This window comes from Carassius gibelio, chromosome B16, assembly GCF_023724105.1.
Source record: "Carassius gibelio isolate Cgi1373 ecotype wild population from Czech Republic chromosome B16, carGib1.2-hapl.c, whole genome shotgun sequence".
In the NCBI taxonomy this organism is placed as follows: domain Eukaryota; kingdom Metazoa; phylum Chordata; class Actinopteri; order Cypriniformes; family Cyprinidae; genus Carassius; species Carassius gibelio.
In genome coordinates, this window is record NC_068411.1 from 19,866,591 (window position 1) to 19,886,198 (window position 19,608).

Here is a 19,608-nt window from a genome sequence, read left to right on the forward strand (position 1 = left end):
TGAGTAATTCTAGTGGGGTCTGTTTAAGCAATGTTCATTTGTTGGCTTGTTTCATTTCTCAGTCCTCAGACGAACAGTAGCCTGCTGGAGAGCTGAATCAACTGTTAGAGAAATAATACAATGAAACTATTGTAGAGCCCAATTACTCTTTCAATCAATACATAAATTGACATTTATGTTGTTAAGGATGACAATGGGTTTTCTGAGTGCATTAGGAAAAATAGGTTGGCTTTGTCATCCAACAAGATGGGACCTGTAACAAACAGATGCTCAATGGTTGCACCAGATGCCACATCTAAATCAGCTGACGCTTTGCTCAGATGAACAGAATGTCATTGAGGAATGGTCTGAATTCACTGCCTGTTCCTCCAAAAGACACATGCACAAGACACACTCACACTCAAGGTCAAGTCACTGTGCCTGAATCACCGTGATCTGTCAATTAACTATTTGTGGTTTTTATTTCCAGCAAAAAACCAAGTGTCTCTATAAGGGGAAACACATTCATAATAATAATTAGATCACACCCAAAGTTTTATCTCAGAGTCTTAAAAATGTTGGTTTAAATAAACCTGGGTTAAAATGAACTTGGGTTTTCTCTGAACAAGCACTTATGTGTATTATAAAACTAGGTACACTACAAAACTGAATCAATGAAAGGATTGAAAGGATTTTAAATTGAGAATAGTAACAGCAGTGTTGATGTGAAGCGAAAGACTGACATCTAGTGGACAGATATGAAAACGCAACAGCGCATTTTAATTGAAAAGACCCTTTTGCAAAATAAAAGTCCAGAACTGTCCTCAAGTTTCAAAAATTATGTTAAAACAATTTAAATAAAATTTCTAATGTTACAGATAAAATCCGTTTCAAATAAATTCTTAGAAGTTTGTATCTATAAAGAAAAATCATGAGGAAAACATATTAAACTGTTGTCAACTTTGAAAATGAGACTGAAGACGAGTAATGGCTGATGAAAATTCAGGAATAAATTACATTTTAAAATATATTAAAACTTTTTGAAGACTTTTAAAAAAATTGTAACAATATTTCACATTACTATTGATATTGTATTTTTGAATAGTTCAACGTAGCCTTGGTTAGTGAAAGTGGTTTCTTAAAAGCTTTATTAAAGGTTGTTTGAAAGATATCTACTTGCTTTCTTGCTACTTCATGATTAAAAACTATTACTTTTTTTTTTTGTAATTTGCATGTAACTTTAGATAAAAGTGTCTAAACCACTGCAGTACAATTCTCTAGCCTCTCTAGGTCATTCATTATCAAAAAATGTTTAAACATTTGCATTTGGAAAACTAGAAAACAGTCATTTTATAATATGTTCTTTATGTAGTGTACCCACATGAATATGTAAATATACATCTAATGAGTGAACAGACAAGACAAACCACAAAGAAACTTGTAAAAGATAGACTCACACTTCTGTGTAGGTCAACTTGTCTATTTAATATATAAAATACAACATACGCAAAAGGGGAGGGTCATAAAGGACAATGGATACTTTGGTACAATAACAAACACTCTTTTGTAAAAGCAGTATAGAATTTGTAATAACATATCAGTGCATACTTTGTTTATGAAAATATACACAAATTGTATATCATTCTCCGAAAACAACAGAACTTTTTTATTTTTTTATTTTTTTGTCTTTTTTTTATTTTTTACAACAAAACTCAAAGCAGACTAGCCGAACACAATATATTAGCTATAATTTTTCTTTTTTAAACTTTTTTCTTCAATTTCTATTCTAGTTTTGTGTTGTATATTCTTATCGAAATTACATTTCAGTTTATTTATAATACGACTCATTCTTTGCTTGTCTGACGCCCATGCATTGTGTCTGATCAGAATAAATTAAACGTGTGGATGTCCCACCTTAACTATGTGTAGATACTATTGTACAATTGACTAAAAATTGCAGCATTGAACTGGTCATTCTATCGAACCGGCTTTATCGCTTCCCTCAATTAGCAATAATATTACTACAACGGTTTTGTTTTACTGAATAAATCGTGCAATATTAGTAACACCCCTTTGAAGAAAACAAAAATATATTTATATAATATTTATATATAATAAAATCAAATTAAAATAGGATGCCTAACCTACACAAAAAAAAAACAAAAAAAAAAAATTAAATAAAAATGCAGACGCAGAAAATAAAAACCGTCTTTCTAAATATCTCATTATTATTATTACCATCTGTGATGATAACCATAATGGTAATGATAATCATCATAACAATTATAATAAAAACAGACAATAAAACTGTCACCAGCACAAATTAACACGAGAAAAAGTATGTGAGAATTTGTAGACATCATACAAAGGGAATACGGGGGCCAAAGTGAACTATTCACCGGACGATTGTCTTTTCTTTGATTACTCAGATTCCTAATTTTAACATGAGGTCCTTCCGAGAGCTCTTCGAATGTTGTCTTAGCCTTAAAACCAACACAGCCAGCGCTTCGACTTCGACCATCCCAGGCGCATCGCTTTCTCGTCTTATAAAGGTACAAATCACTGCATTTGTTCAAAGCGAAGGACACAACAGTCTGTAAGTCAACAGGTGCGCTGCAGAGGCCTCGCTCTGCTGTGATGCAGTTCTAGAAAACCTCCACCCAGTAGCTCTAGAACATCAGTCGTTACCTCAGGGACATGAACGCAGGTCTGTGATGAGTCCCGTACTGCTTCCATCATGTGTGTGTGTGTGTGTGTGTGTGGAATCTGCTTTAACAAAAGGTGGGTCACCTGTTGAGGTGAAATGAAATGGCTTCCGTCTTCCTCTGTGAGTGATAGAGTGGGAGAAAAGGAGAGAGAGAAGATACGAGAGGATGAAGGGAGAGGTAGAGAAGCCGATGACGGACAGGTGAGTCTCACCTTGAATATAAATACACTAACACTTTAAACTCATCTTTTTTTTAGAAGGGAATAGCCATATTTGAAGTAATTTTGTACCCCATTTCCCTTTAGCACTATCTTCACTTTTCTTTTCAAAAGCGTAACAGAAACATCCTTCATCTTTGTCACTTAGAGAACACACTAATGCACAGAAAACGATTGGTGTACATAATTGTTACATCTGCAACACGTGTAAAGCCTAATCTAGATTTCAGTACAACGTTCTTTTTTTTATTTTTATCTTTGCTTTTTTACAAAACGTGACATATTTCTTCTATTATCGTTAAACGTGAAGTGCAATAAGCCAAGATCTCACAAAAAAGTAATAAACGAAACATCCTTCCCTGAATGCTTTAAATGTCTTATAGGTGAAAGGAAGGAGGCTGTATTCCCTTCGAAGCTGTCGGGGAACTCGCTGTTCCTGTCGGGGCGTAAAAAGACGGATAATCAGTCGAAGTGTAAATGATAATGCGAGGAAGCATAAACTCCTCTCGAGTGTGTCTGAAGGCGTGAGAGCGGACGAGGGGGAAAGATTTTAAAGTGCGCGCCATCAAGATAAAAACGACAGAAAAGAGTCGAGCTGAAAAACAGTCAAATCCTCCTTCATCTGCCTCTCCACCTTGCTAACTTACAACACGGTACAGTTTATTTACAGGCAGAGGGTGACGGAGACGGCTCCACTGAGATTACAGGGCTGTTTCAGAAAGACCCAGCAGAATATATGTGAACAAACATCGCTATGTACAATCACAACGCTTCTCTCTCTCAAACACACACACACAGCGCTACATGACCTCTGTCTCTTTCTTAGCTCAAATGACCCAGCTGAAATGAACTCTCTCTGTATTCACCAGTTCTGAAACACTGAGCAATTTAGTATCTACATGATGTCAAAACTCGCCATCCGGAGTTAAACAACAACTCAGACTTATTCCTGGAGTCTTACAAACAGTCATTAAGCATACTCGTCCCATAAAGTTAACTAATTAATCTCTGAGTTAACTTACACAGCCAGAAGAAAACAATATAAATAGAGCATAATGTGGCAGATCGCTGCTCACAAGTCACACACAGCAGGGTGATACATTTCCTGCACGCCTGGATCTCATTAGTACAGATAGATCTACATTTCCATCAACGACACCACAATTACGGTCCACGTGTACGCAGAAAATCGAGGACGCGGAGCGGCGTTTGTGCTTCGAGCTCCGCTGATAGACACACGCATACGAGTGTGCAAGCGAGGGGACTGGTGCGAGATTACGATACCGCAGAAGATGGAAAATTAACATGATCGAGTGGAGTTTTTTTGTGTGTGTGTGTGGCTGAATTGTGTTTAGCGATCGAATGAATAAGCATTTCCGTCTCAGAGCTGATACACACACGCATGCACACTATGCGCAGTTTTTGCGCAGTTAGAAAAACAAACTAAAGAGATCCTACTTTAAAAGGAACTGGGGCGATTCTAAAGGCAGCTGCTCAAGCAGATAGAAAACAAATACATAAAAAGAAAAAAAGCAAGGGAGAAAGAGTCAGTCGAGAAGATAAATGGCAAATGCAACCATTTATACAAAAACAACACAGAGAAATCAAGAAGAAAAAAAAAAAGAGATTGACAGGCTTGTCGATGCAACATAAAAAAGCTGTTTGGACAGAGCAGAGCCGCTGAACTCTGATCGGGTCGACGGTAAGGCCTGTAAAAGTTGATCTGAGATCCAGACGGCCTTCTCTGAGCAGGGGCGGGGATATCTGAGACATGACCAAAAGCATCTCTTCAGTCTCGTATATGTGAACACTACGTTTACAATTGGATTGGCAACTGTGTGTGTGAAGGTCTAGTGTGTGTGTGTGTGTGTGTGTGATCATATATGCATAATTTATATAAATATATACACACACACCAGTAAATATGAGTGTGTCTGAGAGTGAGACGAGTGAGAGAGAGACAGGCGCATGCATGTGTCTAAGTGCGGACTGAGACTGGCTGCTGAAAGCAGGTGCCACTAGGGGTGTGTTTGTGTCGGTGTGTGTGTGTGTGTGTGTGGGGGGGGGAGAGAGCAGCTCTCTCGCTCTCTCCTTCAGCGTTTATGTGACCCAGGTGTCCAGTCTCATGCGTTTCACGTTGGCTGACTCCTGCTGCTCTGCTTGAGCCTGCTGCTCTGCAGATGCTCGGAGGAGACCCAGGCTGGCGGAGCTGAAATCGGGAGGGCGCGGCTGCCCTCCGTCGTCTCGGTCGCTTCCTTCGTAAGAGCTGCCGTTACTGCTGATGCTGTCGACGGGAGAGCGGCCGGTGGGCTCCAAACGCAGCGTCGCTGGATACTGGCTCACAGTTAGGCCTGATATGCCACCTGTCGCCCCGGCGGTGGAACTAGGGGTGCTGCGATCCCGGTTAGGAGACACTGGCTCGGATTTGATGCAGATGTTGGGGTTAGTGTTAACCGTCAGAGTAGCTCCATGAGGGAGCGTTCCCACGGGCCTGTGGCAGAAGGACAAAGAATAATAATTACTATCATGGATATCGCTATTAATAAGATGACACCTGATGCATTACAATAACAATTTGACAAACATATGTGTGGACAAACTGCAACGCTACCCACAGCTTAACCATCTCTGAACAGCCACATTTCAGTATACAAAAAACAATAGTACAACAAAGAAGCTATAAAATGAACAGAAGCCAGAAAAAATATTTGTCATTGAACTCCTGTTAGCCATGCAGTCACAACTTGATCAGCCTCCTTTCACCAAACACAACATGCCACATACCCTTAACTGCAGTGAGTGTTTGTTTATGTGCCAGTGTAATTAGACAGCAGCCTAATGCACTGTATTTACTGTATCATTTATGTTGGGATTATACCAGTGATTTTTTGGGAAAGAAATGAAAGGTAAAAAGGAAGAGAAGAGAAGAGAATAGAAGATGAGATAAGATAAGATAAGATAAGATGATAAAGATAAAAGAAGAGAAGAGAAGAGAAGAGAAGAGAAGAGAAGAGAAGAGAAGAGAAGAGAAGAGAAGAAAAATAAAAAGGACAGAAAAGATGAGAGAAAATAAGAAAAACCGGATCGAAAGCGGAAGAAGAAAGAAAATGAAAAAGGAGAAGAAATCAAAAAGGAAAGGGCAAAGAAAAGAGAATAAAAAAGAAGAAGATAAAAAATTTAACCAAAGGAAAGGGGAAACAACAGGAAAATGGAAATTATTTAGTTTAAAATGATGAGGGGGAATGAAAGGAAAGAGAAAGGAAATAAAAGAAAAGTAAAGGGAAATAAATAGAGAAGAAATGGAGGAGAAAAGAAAGAGAGGCATATGAACGAGTAAATAAAATGAAAAAGAAAGGAAAGGACAAAAAACTAAAGGATGTACTGTGAGTGAACTAAGGGAAAGAGAGCCAGGACAGCGGGAGGGTGAGTGGGAAGTTTGGTCTTGTGACTCTGTACAGGCTGATTGATGATGGTGCAGGTGCTGTTTCAGTATGTTCTGATGCAAAACACAAAGAAAGGCCAACTCAGCAAATCACTGACAAAGACAAAGCCCAGCTTCCTACAGCCAAACAGCCAGACACTGATAGAGAGAAACCAAAGAGAGAGCGGGAGAGTTAACGCCATTAGCGCATAGAAAACGGCCACAAGACAGACAACAAACAGAGACAGACGGAGAGAGGAAAAGCCAGATACAGTACCAGCTGATCCCTTCCTCCCTGCCCAAGAGTAAGCTGCCCTGAGAAGTCACACTGCAGAGAGAGAGACAGGCGAAACCCAATCTAGCATCTACAAAAATCAATGTCATTTGACTAACACCCACACATCACAGCATTTACTCATCTACAACAGTTGAGGACAGACAGATGCATATGCACAGTTAACATGGACTGCTCAGCAGGAGAAAGAAACCCAACTCAATGCTTGCTTCCAAAAACAGAAGTAGATATAGCAGAAAGAGTGAGCCTTCACCCCAGTCCGGCCTGGCCACCGAGGTCATGGTGCAAGGGAAAATGATTTGATGACATGAGAACAGAAGACAGGGTGACGGAGCGGCGGGGAGCTCTCATGGCTCTATTAGCATTTATATTAGAAGGAGCAGGGAGTCAGGTCCACAGTGGGATGTAATGACAGGCTCCTCAGCCATAACGAGAGAGAAATTCATTTGGAATTCACTGTATGTTTGTCGAGAACGCAGCAGCTGCTGTCAGGAGAGAGCGAAGTACTGATAAAGTTGTTTAAGGTTACTGCAGTACTGATCAATGAAATCTGCTCATGGTTATACTGAAGACAGGAAAATACGGTCTCAGTCCTGCTAGACCTAATACCTACAGCACATCTGCCATAATACTTTCTTTGAACTGAGAATAGACAGGCCACATAATATGGGATGATATTAAAACTACTCTTATGCCCCCTTGAGGTCAGTGACAGAACTTCCCAGTTTAATTCACACAAAAATACAAGCTGTCTTATAGAGGGAAAAGGCAGAACAAAAAAAAAATATTTTCATTATAGGATATGAATGATAAGATTATAGAATACATAATAAAGAAACAGCTAGTGACAGAAAAGCAACATTGACCCTGACTGACCTTTAAAGAAACTCTCATAAGAATGAATAGTTCAGTGAAACTTTCATCGCTAGAATTAAAACCTGAATCAACATGTAAATTAACAATAAGCTACAGATGTTACAATTCTTTTTAAAACTCTTTTAAAAAAGTCATATTAATACATTTTATGTATTACCCACAATTTCTTTGTAACTTATAAAATGTATGTATGATATATTTAAAGGGATAGTTCACACTAAAATGAAAATATCTGTCAATAATTACTCACCCTCATGTTGTTCCAAACCCGTAAGACCTTCGTTGATCTTCAGAACAAAAAATATCCTAATTTGTGTTTCAAAGATGAACGAAGGTCTTAAGGGTTTGGAACGACATTGAGAACTATACCTTTAACTACAATATATTCCCATAAAAACAAAACACCAAACAGTGGACATACAATGTTCAAAATTGTGCATTACTGTGGTTTAAATGATGATCATACAGTAACTGCAGAGAAACTTTTTAAGCCTCGGCCTACTGCTGTGCTGAACAGCCTGGTTTATATAATGTGTGATGCTCGAGGTGATTCAGAGCAGGATATGCTGGCGTGATGAACGTGTGGCCATGCGGCAGGTTACAAACGGACGGGCGAACGAACCCCAGAGAGTCCTGACCCACTTGGGAGGACATGATGGAGATGTCTGTCCTACTTTGGAATACTAATCTCTACCTGCTCCTTTATCAGGACATTAAGAGCTACATTTATCAGAAAAAACCCCTGAATGCTTGTGTAAAGAGCACTCATAAACAATGAACGGGGAAAAATATATAAAACACATATAAAGTGCTAAATTTGGATTTAACGATAATGAGATGGTCATCAGTGAGACGATAAAAGCGCAAACATACTTCAGCACGGTCCGAGACAGTAACCATGACAACAAGTCCATGGCAGGTGACAGACAGGACAGCGGCGTGTAATTGGCTGACACACTGCACCCACAGAATATGACTGGCTGACACAGAGCGCCTATAGGGTGCCATTCACCTGAGATTAGCAGCCAGACCAGAGATGCAGTGAGCCATCTCTCCGTTCTGTTTGTCGGAGCCCCACATGCTGTAAACAAATGAGAGAGAGCACACAAAACACACACACAGCAGGTTAGACCTGCTCCAGAAATCAGCAAATTTGTACTCCGCATTAACAAAAGTGCCACCTCCCTCTGAGCGAACAGTCACGCTAATGAGAGCGTAGCACAGCACTAACCCCGCTGTTAGCAGGCATTAAAGCCAGACTAGAAGACCTCCATGTTTGCCCCCCATGGGGAGCAATTGGGAGGAGAGAACCGGGAAGAAAAAGAGGAAATCGTCTGTGTGGGAGACTGAAAGACGTTATTTAGGTCAGTCTCTGAGGGAGAATATGCAGACTTTAGGTTGTGCGATCATTGTCATTACTTCTTGTTCATGTAATCGCTAATATGAGAACACGGCCCCGCTGAATAAAACTGAGAAAAAAAAAAAAAGAGCAAAAATCACACCAAAGTACATGTATGTGTCGTGCTAATAATGTAGCATACATCTGCCCTTGACCTGAGCCCCAGGATATTATGTGATGCATAAAGAGAAAATAGGTAGCGCAGGCTTTCAGCTGTTCTGCCCTGTACATTAAAATCACATCATATTCAGGGCGTCTAGATGCCCAGTTTTGAGTCACAGAGTAGTTGGGATGTTCCCTCCATAGTTGATGAAGCAGAGAGACACAAAATGCAACTAGATTAAAGTCTTACAGTTATGTGTGGTGGGAAAATTGCAGATTAATAATGTAACAACGTATGAGTGTCTTATTCAGAGAATAACATCCAAAAATGTTGCCTAGTAAAGACACTAGTTAGTGCTAATGCACCTTCTAAAAAATAAATGTCAGCTCAATGTTAAACGGTAACACTTCGGTGCAATCAGCTATCTTGAACTGACAATGAACAATTTTTTACAGCATTATCTAGGTTGATAATTTATAGGAATAGTTCACCCAAACATTTTAATTCTGTCATTATTTACTCCCCCTCATGTCGTTCCAAAGAGTGAAACTGTTGAATAAAGTCGCTAACTTTGTTTTCTTTGAGCACAAAAATTATTCTCATAGCTTCATAAAATTAAGGTTGACACCACTATGTGTAACATGGACTATTTTAATGATGAATGTGTCAGTTGCCTTATAAAGGGTCAGAAAGCTCTTGGATTCAAAATATCTTAATTTGTGTTCCCAAGATGAACAAAGATCTTACGAGTTTGGAACTACATGAGGGTGAGTAATTCATGACAGAATTTTAGGGGGACTATCTCTTTAAATTTAAATATCTCTTTTAATTTTTTATATTTATACCTCTTGAAGTGTTCAAACTTAATTTCATCATACATTCAATTATTTATTATTTTCTGTGAACAAAACCTTTGGGGGCGGTAAGATTTAAATGTTTTTGAAAGAAGTCAAAAAAGTGCACTCTTTATATTGTAAAATAATAATAATACTGTGAAATATAATTGCAACTTAAAATAATGGTTTTCTATTTAATATATTCTAAAATGTAACTTATGATCCTTCAGAAATCATTTAGCTAATGTGACGCTTAAAACATTTCTTATTATTAATATTAATAACAATGGCTTTATATTTTTGTGGAATACTTTCAGGATTTTTGATAAATACAACAACATTTATATCTTTCGTAAAATAAAAATATCTTTACTGTGATCAATTTAATGCATCCTTGTCGAATAATAGATATAAATCTTACTGACCCCAAACTTCTTAAGTGTATTTTAATTATTATTTCACATTATCGATTGCATTAAATATATTAAACTAATTATAAGTGGTTGCCCGCTAACATTTACAATATCGAGCTAGATGTAGCTGAAGGTAGACTCAGACTAGAGAGGCGTATATCAGAGAAACACTCATCTCTACACTGTAGACAGGAAGTAGATGTGGTGCATGCGGGCTCACACTATGGACATGTGGTTAGTGAAGAACCAGGTGCATGTATGAGTAGGTGCGAGTAAGAGACAGAGAGTCTGTAAAAGGCAAATGACGTACACAAGGTTACTGAGGGACGCCAGAGTTAGCTGCTGCTGCTGCTGCTGCTGTTGCTGCTGCTGCTGGGATAGTGATGGCTGCTGCTGTTGTTGTTGGGATATAGATGGCTGCTGCTGCTGTTGCCAAGTGGTCATGTTGCCTGGCAACAGTGCACCCGACGGTGTGAAGGCCTGGAGGACTGTGAGATCTGCACTTGTTAGCTGGTACTCTGCATGAAAATAAAGATGTACATTTAATGCGTATTCATTTACAGAGTTTGCAAAAAAAAACAGTTCTGATTCTTATAGTGTTGCTCATGTGTGCAGGCCTGGGGAGTGACGGATGTCTTGGCTTCTCGCTATGATGTCACTCTCACCTGTGTTGTAGGCTGTTGGCATGGAGAAGGGAGTCAGGAGGCTCGGCGTTGCCACGGAAACCACTGGTGTGGTAAGAGGCTGGGTCACTTGAGAGGCTCCTAACCGCTGAGCGTTCTGGAAAGACAGGATAGAAAAAGAGAGAGATAACATGAGATGACTGAGAAGTATATGCACTCACTTTCCAGGAAAGAATGGTCAGAAACGTCTCTGAAATGACTTGTATATGTATGTGTATGAACTAGGGGTGTCACGGTCCATAAACAACGTGCTTCGGTTTTGACATAATGTTTAGGGGTATGGCGTCAGGTAAAACTAAACTCTTTTTTTATTTTTAAGAAATGGTGGTTTATCTTAACTTATGCTCTTAATCACAGAAAGCCCTTTTACATTAGCCTACTACAAGGCTACAGTTAACAACAAAAAAAGCATGTAAACTGCACATAATGCAGTTTTTAAATTAACTTCTAAATTATACCATTTCTATTTGTTGCTGAAATATATTCATGTACATAGTGGCTGTCATAACTTGTTTCATAATAGATTTATTTAAAGATGCATCAAATAATTAAGACGTCACTAACAGATAAAGTAAAATATAATGAGTATACGTTCCAATATTTTGCAAAATGCTCTTCTCAAGATTTCTCTAGCGAACTAACGAGATGTGGACACTGATGCGTCGACTTGCCTGAGGTAAATGAAATGCTACGTGTGTTTTTATTGACATCTTTCCATGGTCAAAACACTGATTGAGTGATTACACGAGGTACTTGAGAAGTTCATTCATGTTTCTTTCATGTTAAAACTAGTACCGTAGTAAAGATGAAGGGATGATCACACTCACTCACGCTCAGCACTGCCGTTAGAACTGAGGTGTTTATACAGCGATCTGTATAAATTGTTTATATAAATACTTTCCTAAAGGATACAACAATGTATGTTGGGAGGACAATTAAAATTTCACTTTCTCACCACACAAAACAAATCCTCATTGTTGAGCCCAGCTCTCAGTCATGCAGAAATACACTTCACAACATAACACACAATAACAAAATGGGTAGAGTATGTCTCCAGGGCAAACCAGTGTCAAACATTTGCATTTAAAGCCCTCTGGCGCTTTGAGAGTCCTCTTGGTTCTACAAGGGCACTTTTTCACTCAACAGACTCCCATGATTCAGCAGTCATTGGACATTGGTTTGCCCTGCTCATGCACGCACTCACAGATCCAGATGCTGAGATGGCTGAAACACCCTCCCTTCCCGCCCCAAACTCAGATGTGCATGCACTACACTTAATGTGTCATTGGACCACAATCATTAGAGGAAAAGTCATTAAGAAGTGAAAGAAGGTGGGAGAGAGACAGACAGGCAAATTGATTTCTGGAGTGAGGGCTTCTGCTTTGCTGCGTTCCACATTTGATCTAGTGTGTCTGATTCATGTGAGATCAAACCATGCATATGTGCATTTTGCCTTGAGTGTGTGCATTCATTTTAAGCTGTACACAATAATCAGGCAGTCAGCCTGCAACTGAATAAACAGCTTGCATTTCACTCCAAATCACTGACCGCCAATTAGATGATACATAAAAAAAAACACTGTATTCCTTAACACAGCTAAATAAATAAATATAAATAATTTTTTTAACTAATCAAACTGTTTAATCAATTAAACTTGATCAGTGAATAATTGCGTGTATAAAAAAGCTGAAGAAAAAAAATTGTTCAATACACAACATCCATTACATTCATCAAATGTTGTGAAACCGTTCACAGCACAACAGTCAAAAGAATTGAGCTGTATTCACCTCACTCACCAGCTCCAGCTCTTCATCTGTCTGCGAGTCCACAAACAAATAGAAAACAGAGATTACAACTCCAACACTCTGTTATAACCTTATTTGGAAGGGTCATGAACAATAATGTCGAGCTCTGCTCTGATTGGTTCTTTCACAGTGTGGCTCATTTCAGTAGTTCACACAGCAAACAGATCTCTACTGTCTGGCGTGATTGTGAACGATTGAGAGATTAGGCATCCAACAGGCATCAGACGAAGATACAGATTTTGAATGATTTTGCAAGCCTCTGCGTTGCCAGATCCAGATGTAATTAGCATTTTTGGACTTGTCTTTTACACTTTTTTTTTCACTTCTTTTGACACTTTGAAATTAAAAACTTTATCTTATCTTAATTGCAAACGATTAGAAAAATAGTCAGTATATTTTATATATATATATTTGTTTGTGCAGGTCCGGCTGGCCTAGAACAAGGGTTGTACACGTTGTGCAAATGTTGGGGGCGTAAACATTAATGAGCTCTTATTATACAACTTTGCCAAGGTAAATACAGTTTTCCATTCTATGGCAACTTTAATATTTGGTATGTCCACCTTTTGCAGCAATTACAGCAGCACATCTCTCTGGCACGTTGTCAATGTATTTCCTTAGAGCTTCAAGGCTAATGTTATCCCATGCCTTCTGCAACTCAAGCTACAGTAAAGGTTTTCCTTTGAATGCAAAATAGATCTGTCCAGATTATTTTCCAACCAGATCAAAAAAATAGCTCAATGAGTTTGAGGTCCGAACTTTGAGGAGCCCAGTCTATCATTTTCAATGTTCCAGCAGATTCGTACTGTCACAGGTAGTTCCGGCAATAGTTTGTTATAATGTGACGTTTAATGCACTTCTTGTCATTGATATTAATTTAAAAATATATATATTTTTTAATTTTTATATTTTTTAATTCCTTTTAAAAGCTGCTTGATACCAGCAAAGTTTAAAATGTATAATCTACAAACAAGTTATATATTGTGGTAACAAAATGTTCATTACACATTTACACCTGTATTTAGTACTGGCTACTTGAGATCGGATCAATCTGGATGGATCTTAACACCAGGTGAAAACAGGGTCACACACGCACACACACACACACACACACACAAACACTGAGAGCAGACAGACAGACATGTATGAATCTGCTCAGTGTATCTGACAGCTTTAACCCCCCCCCCCCCCATGGTCCATGTGAGAAATCCTTGTGTAGGATCAAATTGAGAGCCTAGACCTACTCCCACCTCTAACATTAGCCATCATAACTTGTAACATGGAACAGCTTTGAGATTTGATGATGTTAGGAGCACTGAGGCTCCTGTAGAGTAATGTGGAAGTGCTCACCAGCTGCATGAGACCCTTGCTCTGGGAGGTGATGACCCGAAGGTCCGGTTTGCGACTGTTCACCATCTGAGTGTTGGCTGGAGGGGGAGATTTAGCCTGCACTCCTTTCCCCATGCTGTTGCCGTTGGAGACTGAGAGGAGTCCTGGGGAGGCCCTGGCACTGACGTAACCATTGGCTATAGAAAGAGAACCAGGAAAACACAAAAAAATTTGTAAACAGAAAGCTGGTAATTTTTCCCAAAATCCTTGGTTTCGTTCTCAACCCTAAGAAATGGAATTTCTTGCATTTTTTGACCAAAAAATCTGATCCAAGACATTATCATATTTTCTGTTTTCTGTAATTTGTATTGATGGGGAAAACACAATAATTACCCACCAGGGAGAATAATCCTATTACATTCTCCCTCACCACGGCACATGTGTTTTCTAACACTTACTCCTGCAAACCAAATCCTCTGTTTTTCCGGGATTACAAGCCTATTATGTTGTAATTGGAGGATTAAAAGTTACTGGTTTTTAGGTTGGAGAACTGCATTTCTTTCAGGAAGGAAACATACACAAAAGCAGACGCACACAAGGAAGGGATCAAGGTATCTTACTGGCACCAGTTCACCCTGTTCCACGACTTTCTTCCCAGCTTGGTTATTGAAATATTTTTTTCTCAATTTTATGATGCTGTAGCACATGTAATGTTTGATCTGATAAGTAGTCACACTCAAGGGCAGTGTTTCCAGAGGAAGGCAGAGTATGTTATGATGTGTGTTTCAGAGAAAGGCTGAGAGAGAGAGAGAGAGACTGGGGACTTTCCCAATGTTTTCCCACATTCTGAAACTGAATAACTCTATTCTCTCAGCACGACATGAACGTCACTTGCTAGTGCTATGGTAACACACTGAAGTCTCAGCTGAACAGAAATATTCAAAAATTATACTACAAATATTTTTAGCAATGCTATTTTAACACGCGGCTGTAGGAGAGACAGGGTTGGTTGGCTAGAAGAGTTGGATGGCACTGGATATATTTTTGGTTCATAAAAGGGTGCTGTCTCAAAGTAACACACAGCAACACTTTGTAACATCATAACAAGATATCCTATCATGACTAAAACCTGAGACAAACCAAAAATGAATAACATTTTTTTAAGTTATGTTATCTAATCAAAATAGGAAACAATTTTACTTTGATATAAGACTAGTTTTTTGGTCAATAGTTTGGCTAAATTTCTGAAAAGGTGTTATATGTTTGTGCTTTATTATTATAATAACAATCATAATATACATTATACTTATGAAAAAAGTAAAGTTAGTTTTATATGTGTGTACATAAAACCATTCTGATTCTTTTTACAAATAGTTAGCCAGAAGACAACTCCTATTCAAATAAAAAAAAAATCTGTACTCCACATTATCAAAAGTGATCAAAAGCTTTTTCTTTAAATATTTTTGGACATTCAATATATATATATATATATATTTTTTTTTTTTTTACTTAGGATTGTACACTTTCATTTTTACCTTGCTTGGTCATCTTAATATGTTTAACATCAAAGATATTGAATAAAGTTATAAAAGCTCTGCCAACCAAGCCCAGTCTCCCCTGCTGCTTCTAAAATGTGCTATAAGCTGATGCTTTAAAAACTAAATTAAATTAATACACTAAATAAAAAAAAAGGAGTTGTTCAGTTTATGAATTATTTAAGAGCTTCAGACTGGAGAGGCGTTTGCAGTTTGATATTTTATCCTATCTGAGCTCTGGTTACAGGGCAACAACAACTGTGTGTTGCTCTGCTAGACGCGCGTGTGTATGTGTATGTGTGTGTGCAACAACCGCGTCAGCAGCTCTGAATGGAAAGAGCTTGCAAAGGGAGCTGCAATTCCTTGGCAGCAGAGAAGAGATGTGCTCAGCTGTTCTCTGCCCCAGGTAACACAGCTTTAAGTTCAGTCTGGTTTTTAGAGGGGGACTGGGACATAAACATTGTGTATAAACACACTATCAACTTGGATCAGAAAGTATGCTGGTGAAAATTGTGGATATGAGCATGTATATGTGAGCGTGCTGTTTATGTGAGTAAATAAGTCTGAGTGTTGGTTGTAGGCCCTGGCCTCTACTAATCTCCACTTCAAAGGGACTGAATGCTTTTTTCTTTTCGTCTCTGTCCATGTCTCTTTCGCGCTCTGTCCCTCTCTCTCATGGGAATGGTAGGAATGCTACATGACGTCAATGCTGACATTCCCAGAGCAACAGCTGAGAATGGATGGAAGGGAGGGGCAATTGACGGAGAGAGAGAGAGAATGAGACACAAGGAGTGGTAATGGACAGAGAAAAGCAGTTTAATAAGAGCTTCTTAAAAGTTTCTTAAGAAAACAATTATTCACTCCACAGCAAGAAATGTACAGAACGTCAAATTCATTTATTTTAGTCATTTAAATTAACACACACATACACGTGTGTGTGTGTATATATATATATATATATATATATACACACATACACGTGTGTGTGTGTGTGTATATATATATATATATATATATATATATATATATATATATACACACACACACACACATGTGATATGATTTTTAAACACATTTACGATATTTTTATATGCATTACCGTTATTTCCCATACATTTATTTATCAAATAAATGTATGGGATCCAAAGTAAAGCAAAAACAGTACATTTGAAAATGTAATTTATTCCTGTGATTAAAGCTGAATTTTCATCATCATTACTCCAGTCTTCAGTGTCACATGATCCAGAAATCATTCAAATATGCTGATTTGCTGATTATGAATATTTAAAACTGTTGAGTACTTTTTTTTTTCACGATTCTTTGATGAATAGAAAGATCCAAAGATCAGCATTTATCTGAAATATATGTTACTGTTTTTGCTGTATTTTGGATCAAATAAATGCAGGCTTGTTGAGCAGAAGAGAGTTCTTTAAAACCATTAAAAAACTTATGGTTCAAAAACTTGGTAGTTCAAAAACTGGTAGTGTATGTTAGCCTAATGATATTAGTCTGAAATGATTATTTGACAGTGATTTAACATTTCTTGTTTGTATAAAGGCTAAAAACAAATAAAAGGAGAACATTATTTGTGTCGTTTTTTAATATTAAATGGTTTTATATGAGGTTTGTATGCAAAGACATCTGTGCGGGCATTCTTGGCCGTTTTTATGAGTGTTCATATCGATATCAGAATTATATTGTATTGAACAAAATTAAGAAATAAATTGTGATATAAATTGTCACCATATTGTGCAGCCCTAATGTAAATACATTATGTCTTTCGGATGAGACGTTAAACTGAGGTCCTGACTCTCTGTGGTCATTAAAAATCCCAAGATGTCCTACAAACAAGTAGAGGTGGCATCCTAGCCAAATTCGCCTATTGGCCTCTGACCATCGTGGCCTCCTAACCATCTCCATATCTGCTGATTGGCTTCATCACTCCGTCTCCTCTCCACCAGTAAGCTGATGTGTGGTGCGCATTCTGGCACAATATGGCTGCCATCGCATCATCCAGGTGGATGCTGCACACTGGTGGTGGTTGAGGAGATACCCCCTTCTATGTAAAGCGCTTTGAGTGCCCAGAAAAGCGCTATATAAAATGTAATAAATTACATAAATATTTTCTAAATATTTACTGTATGTGTATTTGTCTTTATATATACACATAAATGTATACAGTACACACATTATGTATGTATTTTGCGATGAATTATTGACAAAAAAAAATTAATTGTATCATTTCATTCTTGGTTAAATTTAGGTTTATATTTAATACTTCACATTAAAAAAAAAAAAAAAAAATGGAAATTGGACTCAAAAAAATTACAATGAACACCAAAATAAGGCATATACATGGAATGTGCCAAAGACGACACACACAATCCCAAAAAATGGGAGGTGTTTTTCCCAGTCACTCCGCAAGGGCCTTCAGCCTCTTCACAGATTAAATGTTCACATTATAAATGCCCACTTAAAATGTCCATGAGACTCGTGTGCTCTTTGAAGTTCAGAGGCAGGAGAACCTACAGCTGTCAGGAACTGTCAAGATTGGCTGGGAGGAGAGAGGGGAGTGTGACAGAGGGGGAGGGGAGGGACGGAGCGTGCTGGTTTAAGCTGGGTATTCAGAATCTGGGATATAAAGAACAGCTGAGAGGGGAAGAGGATGGGAAGACAATTATGCAAAGGCACAGAAACAAAAAATAAGCAAAAAATAAAATGTACAAAAATGAAAGGACGGAGTAGGAAAAATGATGTGTGGTGTTGACCCATAACATTTGTCACTCGTGCCTCATGGTCCCATGAGGGTGTTTACAGGCATGCTTGAAGAACACAGTGTGAGCTTCAGCTGTCATGAGCAAACAGGTGTGTGAGCATACACTGGATGTCCGATAGCCTGATCACTCGCTTTCAGATTTTTCTGTCCTGACAACCTTCATAGAGCTGCTGTCATTCTCATAATCACAGTCAGATCAGATCAGATCTTATCGGATGAGATTGAAAACTCTCACTCCACTCTTGACCGTGCCCTTCAATTTTAAGCAGTTTGACTCAGACTGATGCATTATTCAGGTGAAAATAAAGAGGTATTATCGGGACCGTCTGGCTGGTAGGAGGAAAGACTTACCCACAGGGCTTGGACACGCTCCGTTTGAATTGTTGAGGTCACCTCCCAAAAGAGCACCTGGAAAAAGGACAGAATAGCTTAGAGGAAGGCTACAATTTTGAGTCTAGACAACAGACTCTAAATCTAGATCTAAAGTCAAACAAATCTGGAACTGAACATGAAGTTTTTGGACCAAATATAAGGAAATAACATTAGTCTCAGCCAGTGTTGGGGGTAACAAATTACAAGTAACGTGAGTTACGTAATCAGATTACTTTTTTAAAGTAACTAATATAGTTATGCATTACTTTTTAATTTACAAGAAAATATCAGAGTTATTTTTTTCAAAAAAGTAATGCCATTTACTTTGTTTTCCCATTTGTTGACTGACAAGTCTCCTGCCCCCTTATTGGGAGAAATCGGAAGTGCAGCTATGTGAACAAGATGTAGTTCTAGACTAAATGTGAATGTGCATTAATTCATTCCACTAGCAAAAAAACTGATTTAGTATTCATCAAAATTAATTAAAACTCAGAATATGACGCAAACCTGCAATAATTAAATATGTTACAACACAAATGTATCTAATCCCATTTTATTAACAAATGTCTTTGCTGCTGACCTTTGATGATCAAGTTCAACAATACTAATAAGCAAAAATGACTTTAGATAAACTAACAATTGTGGTTCAGTGTTTTTTTTAGAGTGTTGAACCTTCTTCTCTTGTGTTCTATAGCACTGACATAATTTACTTTTCCTTCATCCTGAGGTTTATTTATCACGCTATTTGGTGTGAAAGGGCTTTTACATTTGCTATAAATAAAACGTATTATATTAAAACAATCAAGCCCTGCTCATATTTAAAAAGTAACGCGAAAGTAACGTACTGTAATGCATTACTGT

The 19,608-nt window shown here is 38.1% G+C and overlaps 1 protein-coding gene across 1 annotated transcript in view; it reads right to left on the bottom strand.

Moving 5' to 3' along the window:
• Positions 1–5,108: 5,108 nt before the first annotated feature.
• The window catches only part of LOC127974437 (myocyte-specific enhancer factor 2D-like), a 62,560-nt gene continuing 48,060 nt past the window's right edge, over positions 5,109–19,608 (bottom strand). The window contains 7 exon segments of the mRNA XM_052577672.1: positions 5,109–5,294; positions 5,296–5,395; positions 10,558–10,765; positions 10,913–11,027; positions 12,718–12,747; positions 14,086–14,261; positions 18,727–18,783. Coding sequence (XP_052433632.1) covers positions 5,250–5,294; positions 5,296–5,395; positions 10,558–10,765; positions 10,913–11,027; positions 12,718–12,747; positions 14,086–14,261; positions 18,727–18,783 — 731 coding nt within the window. The 3' untranslated portion in view covers positions 5,109–5,249.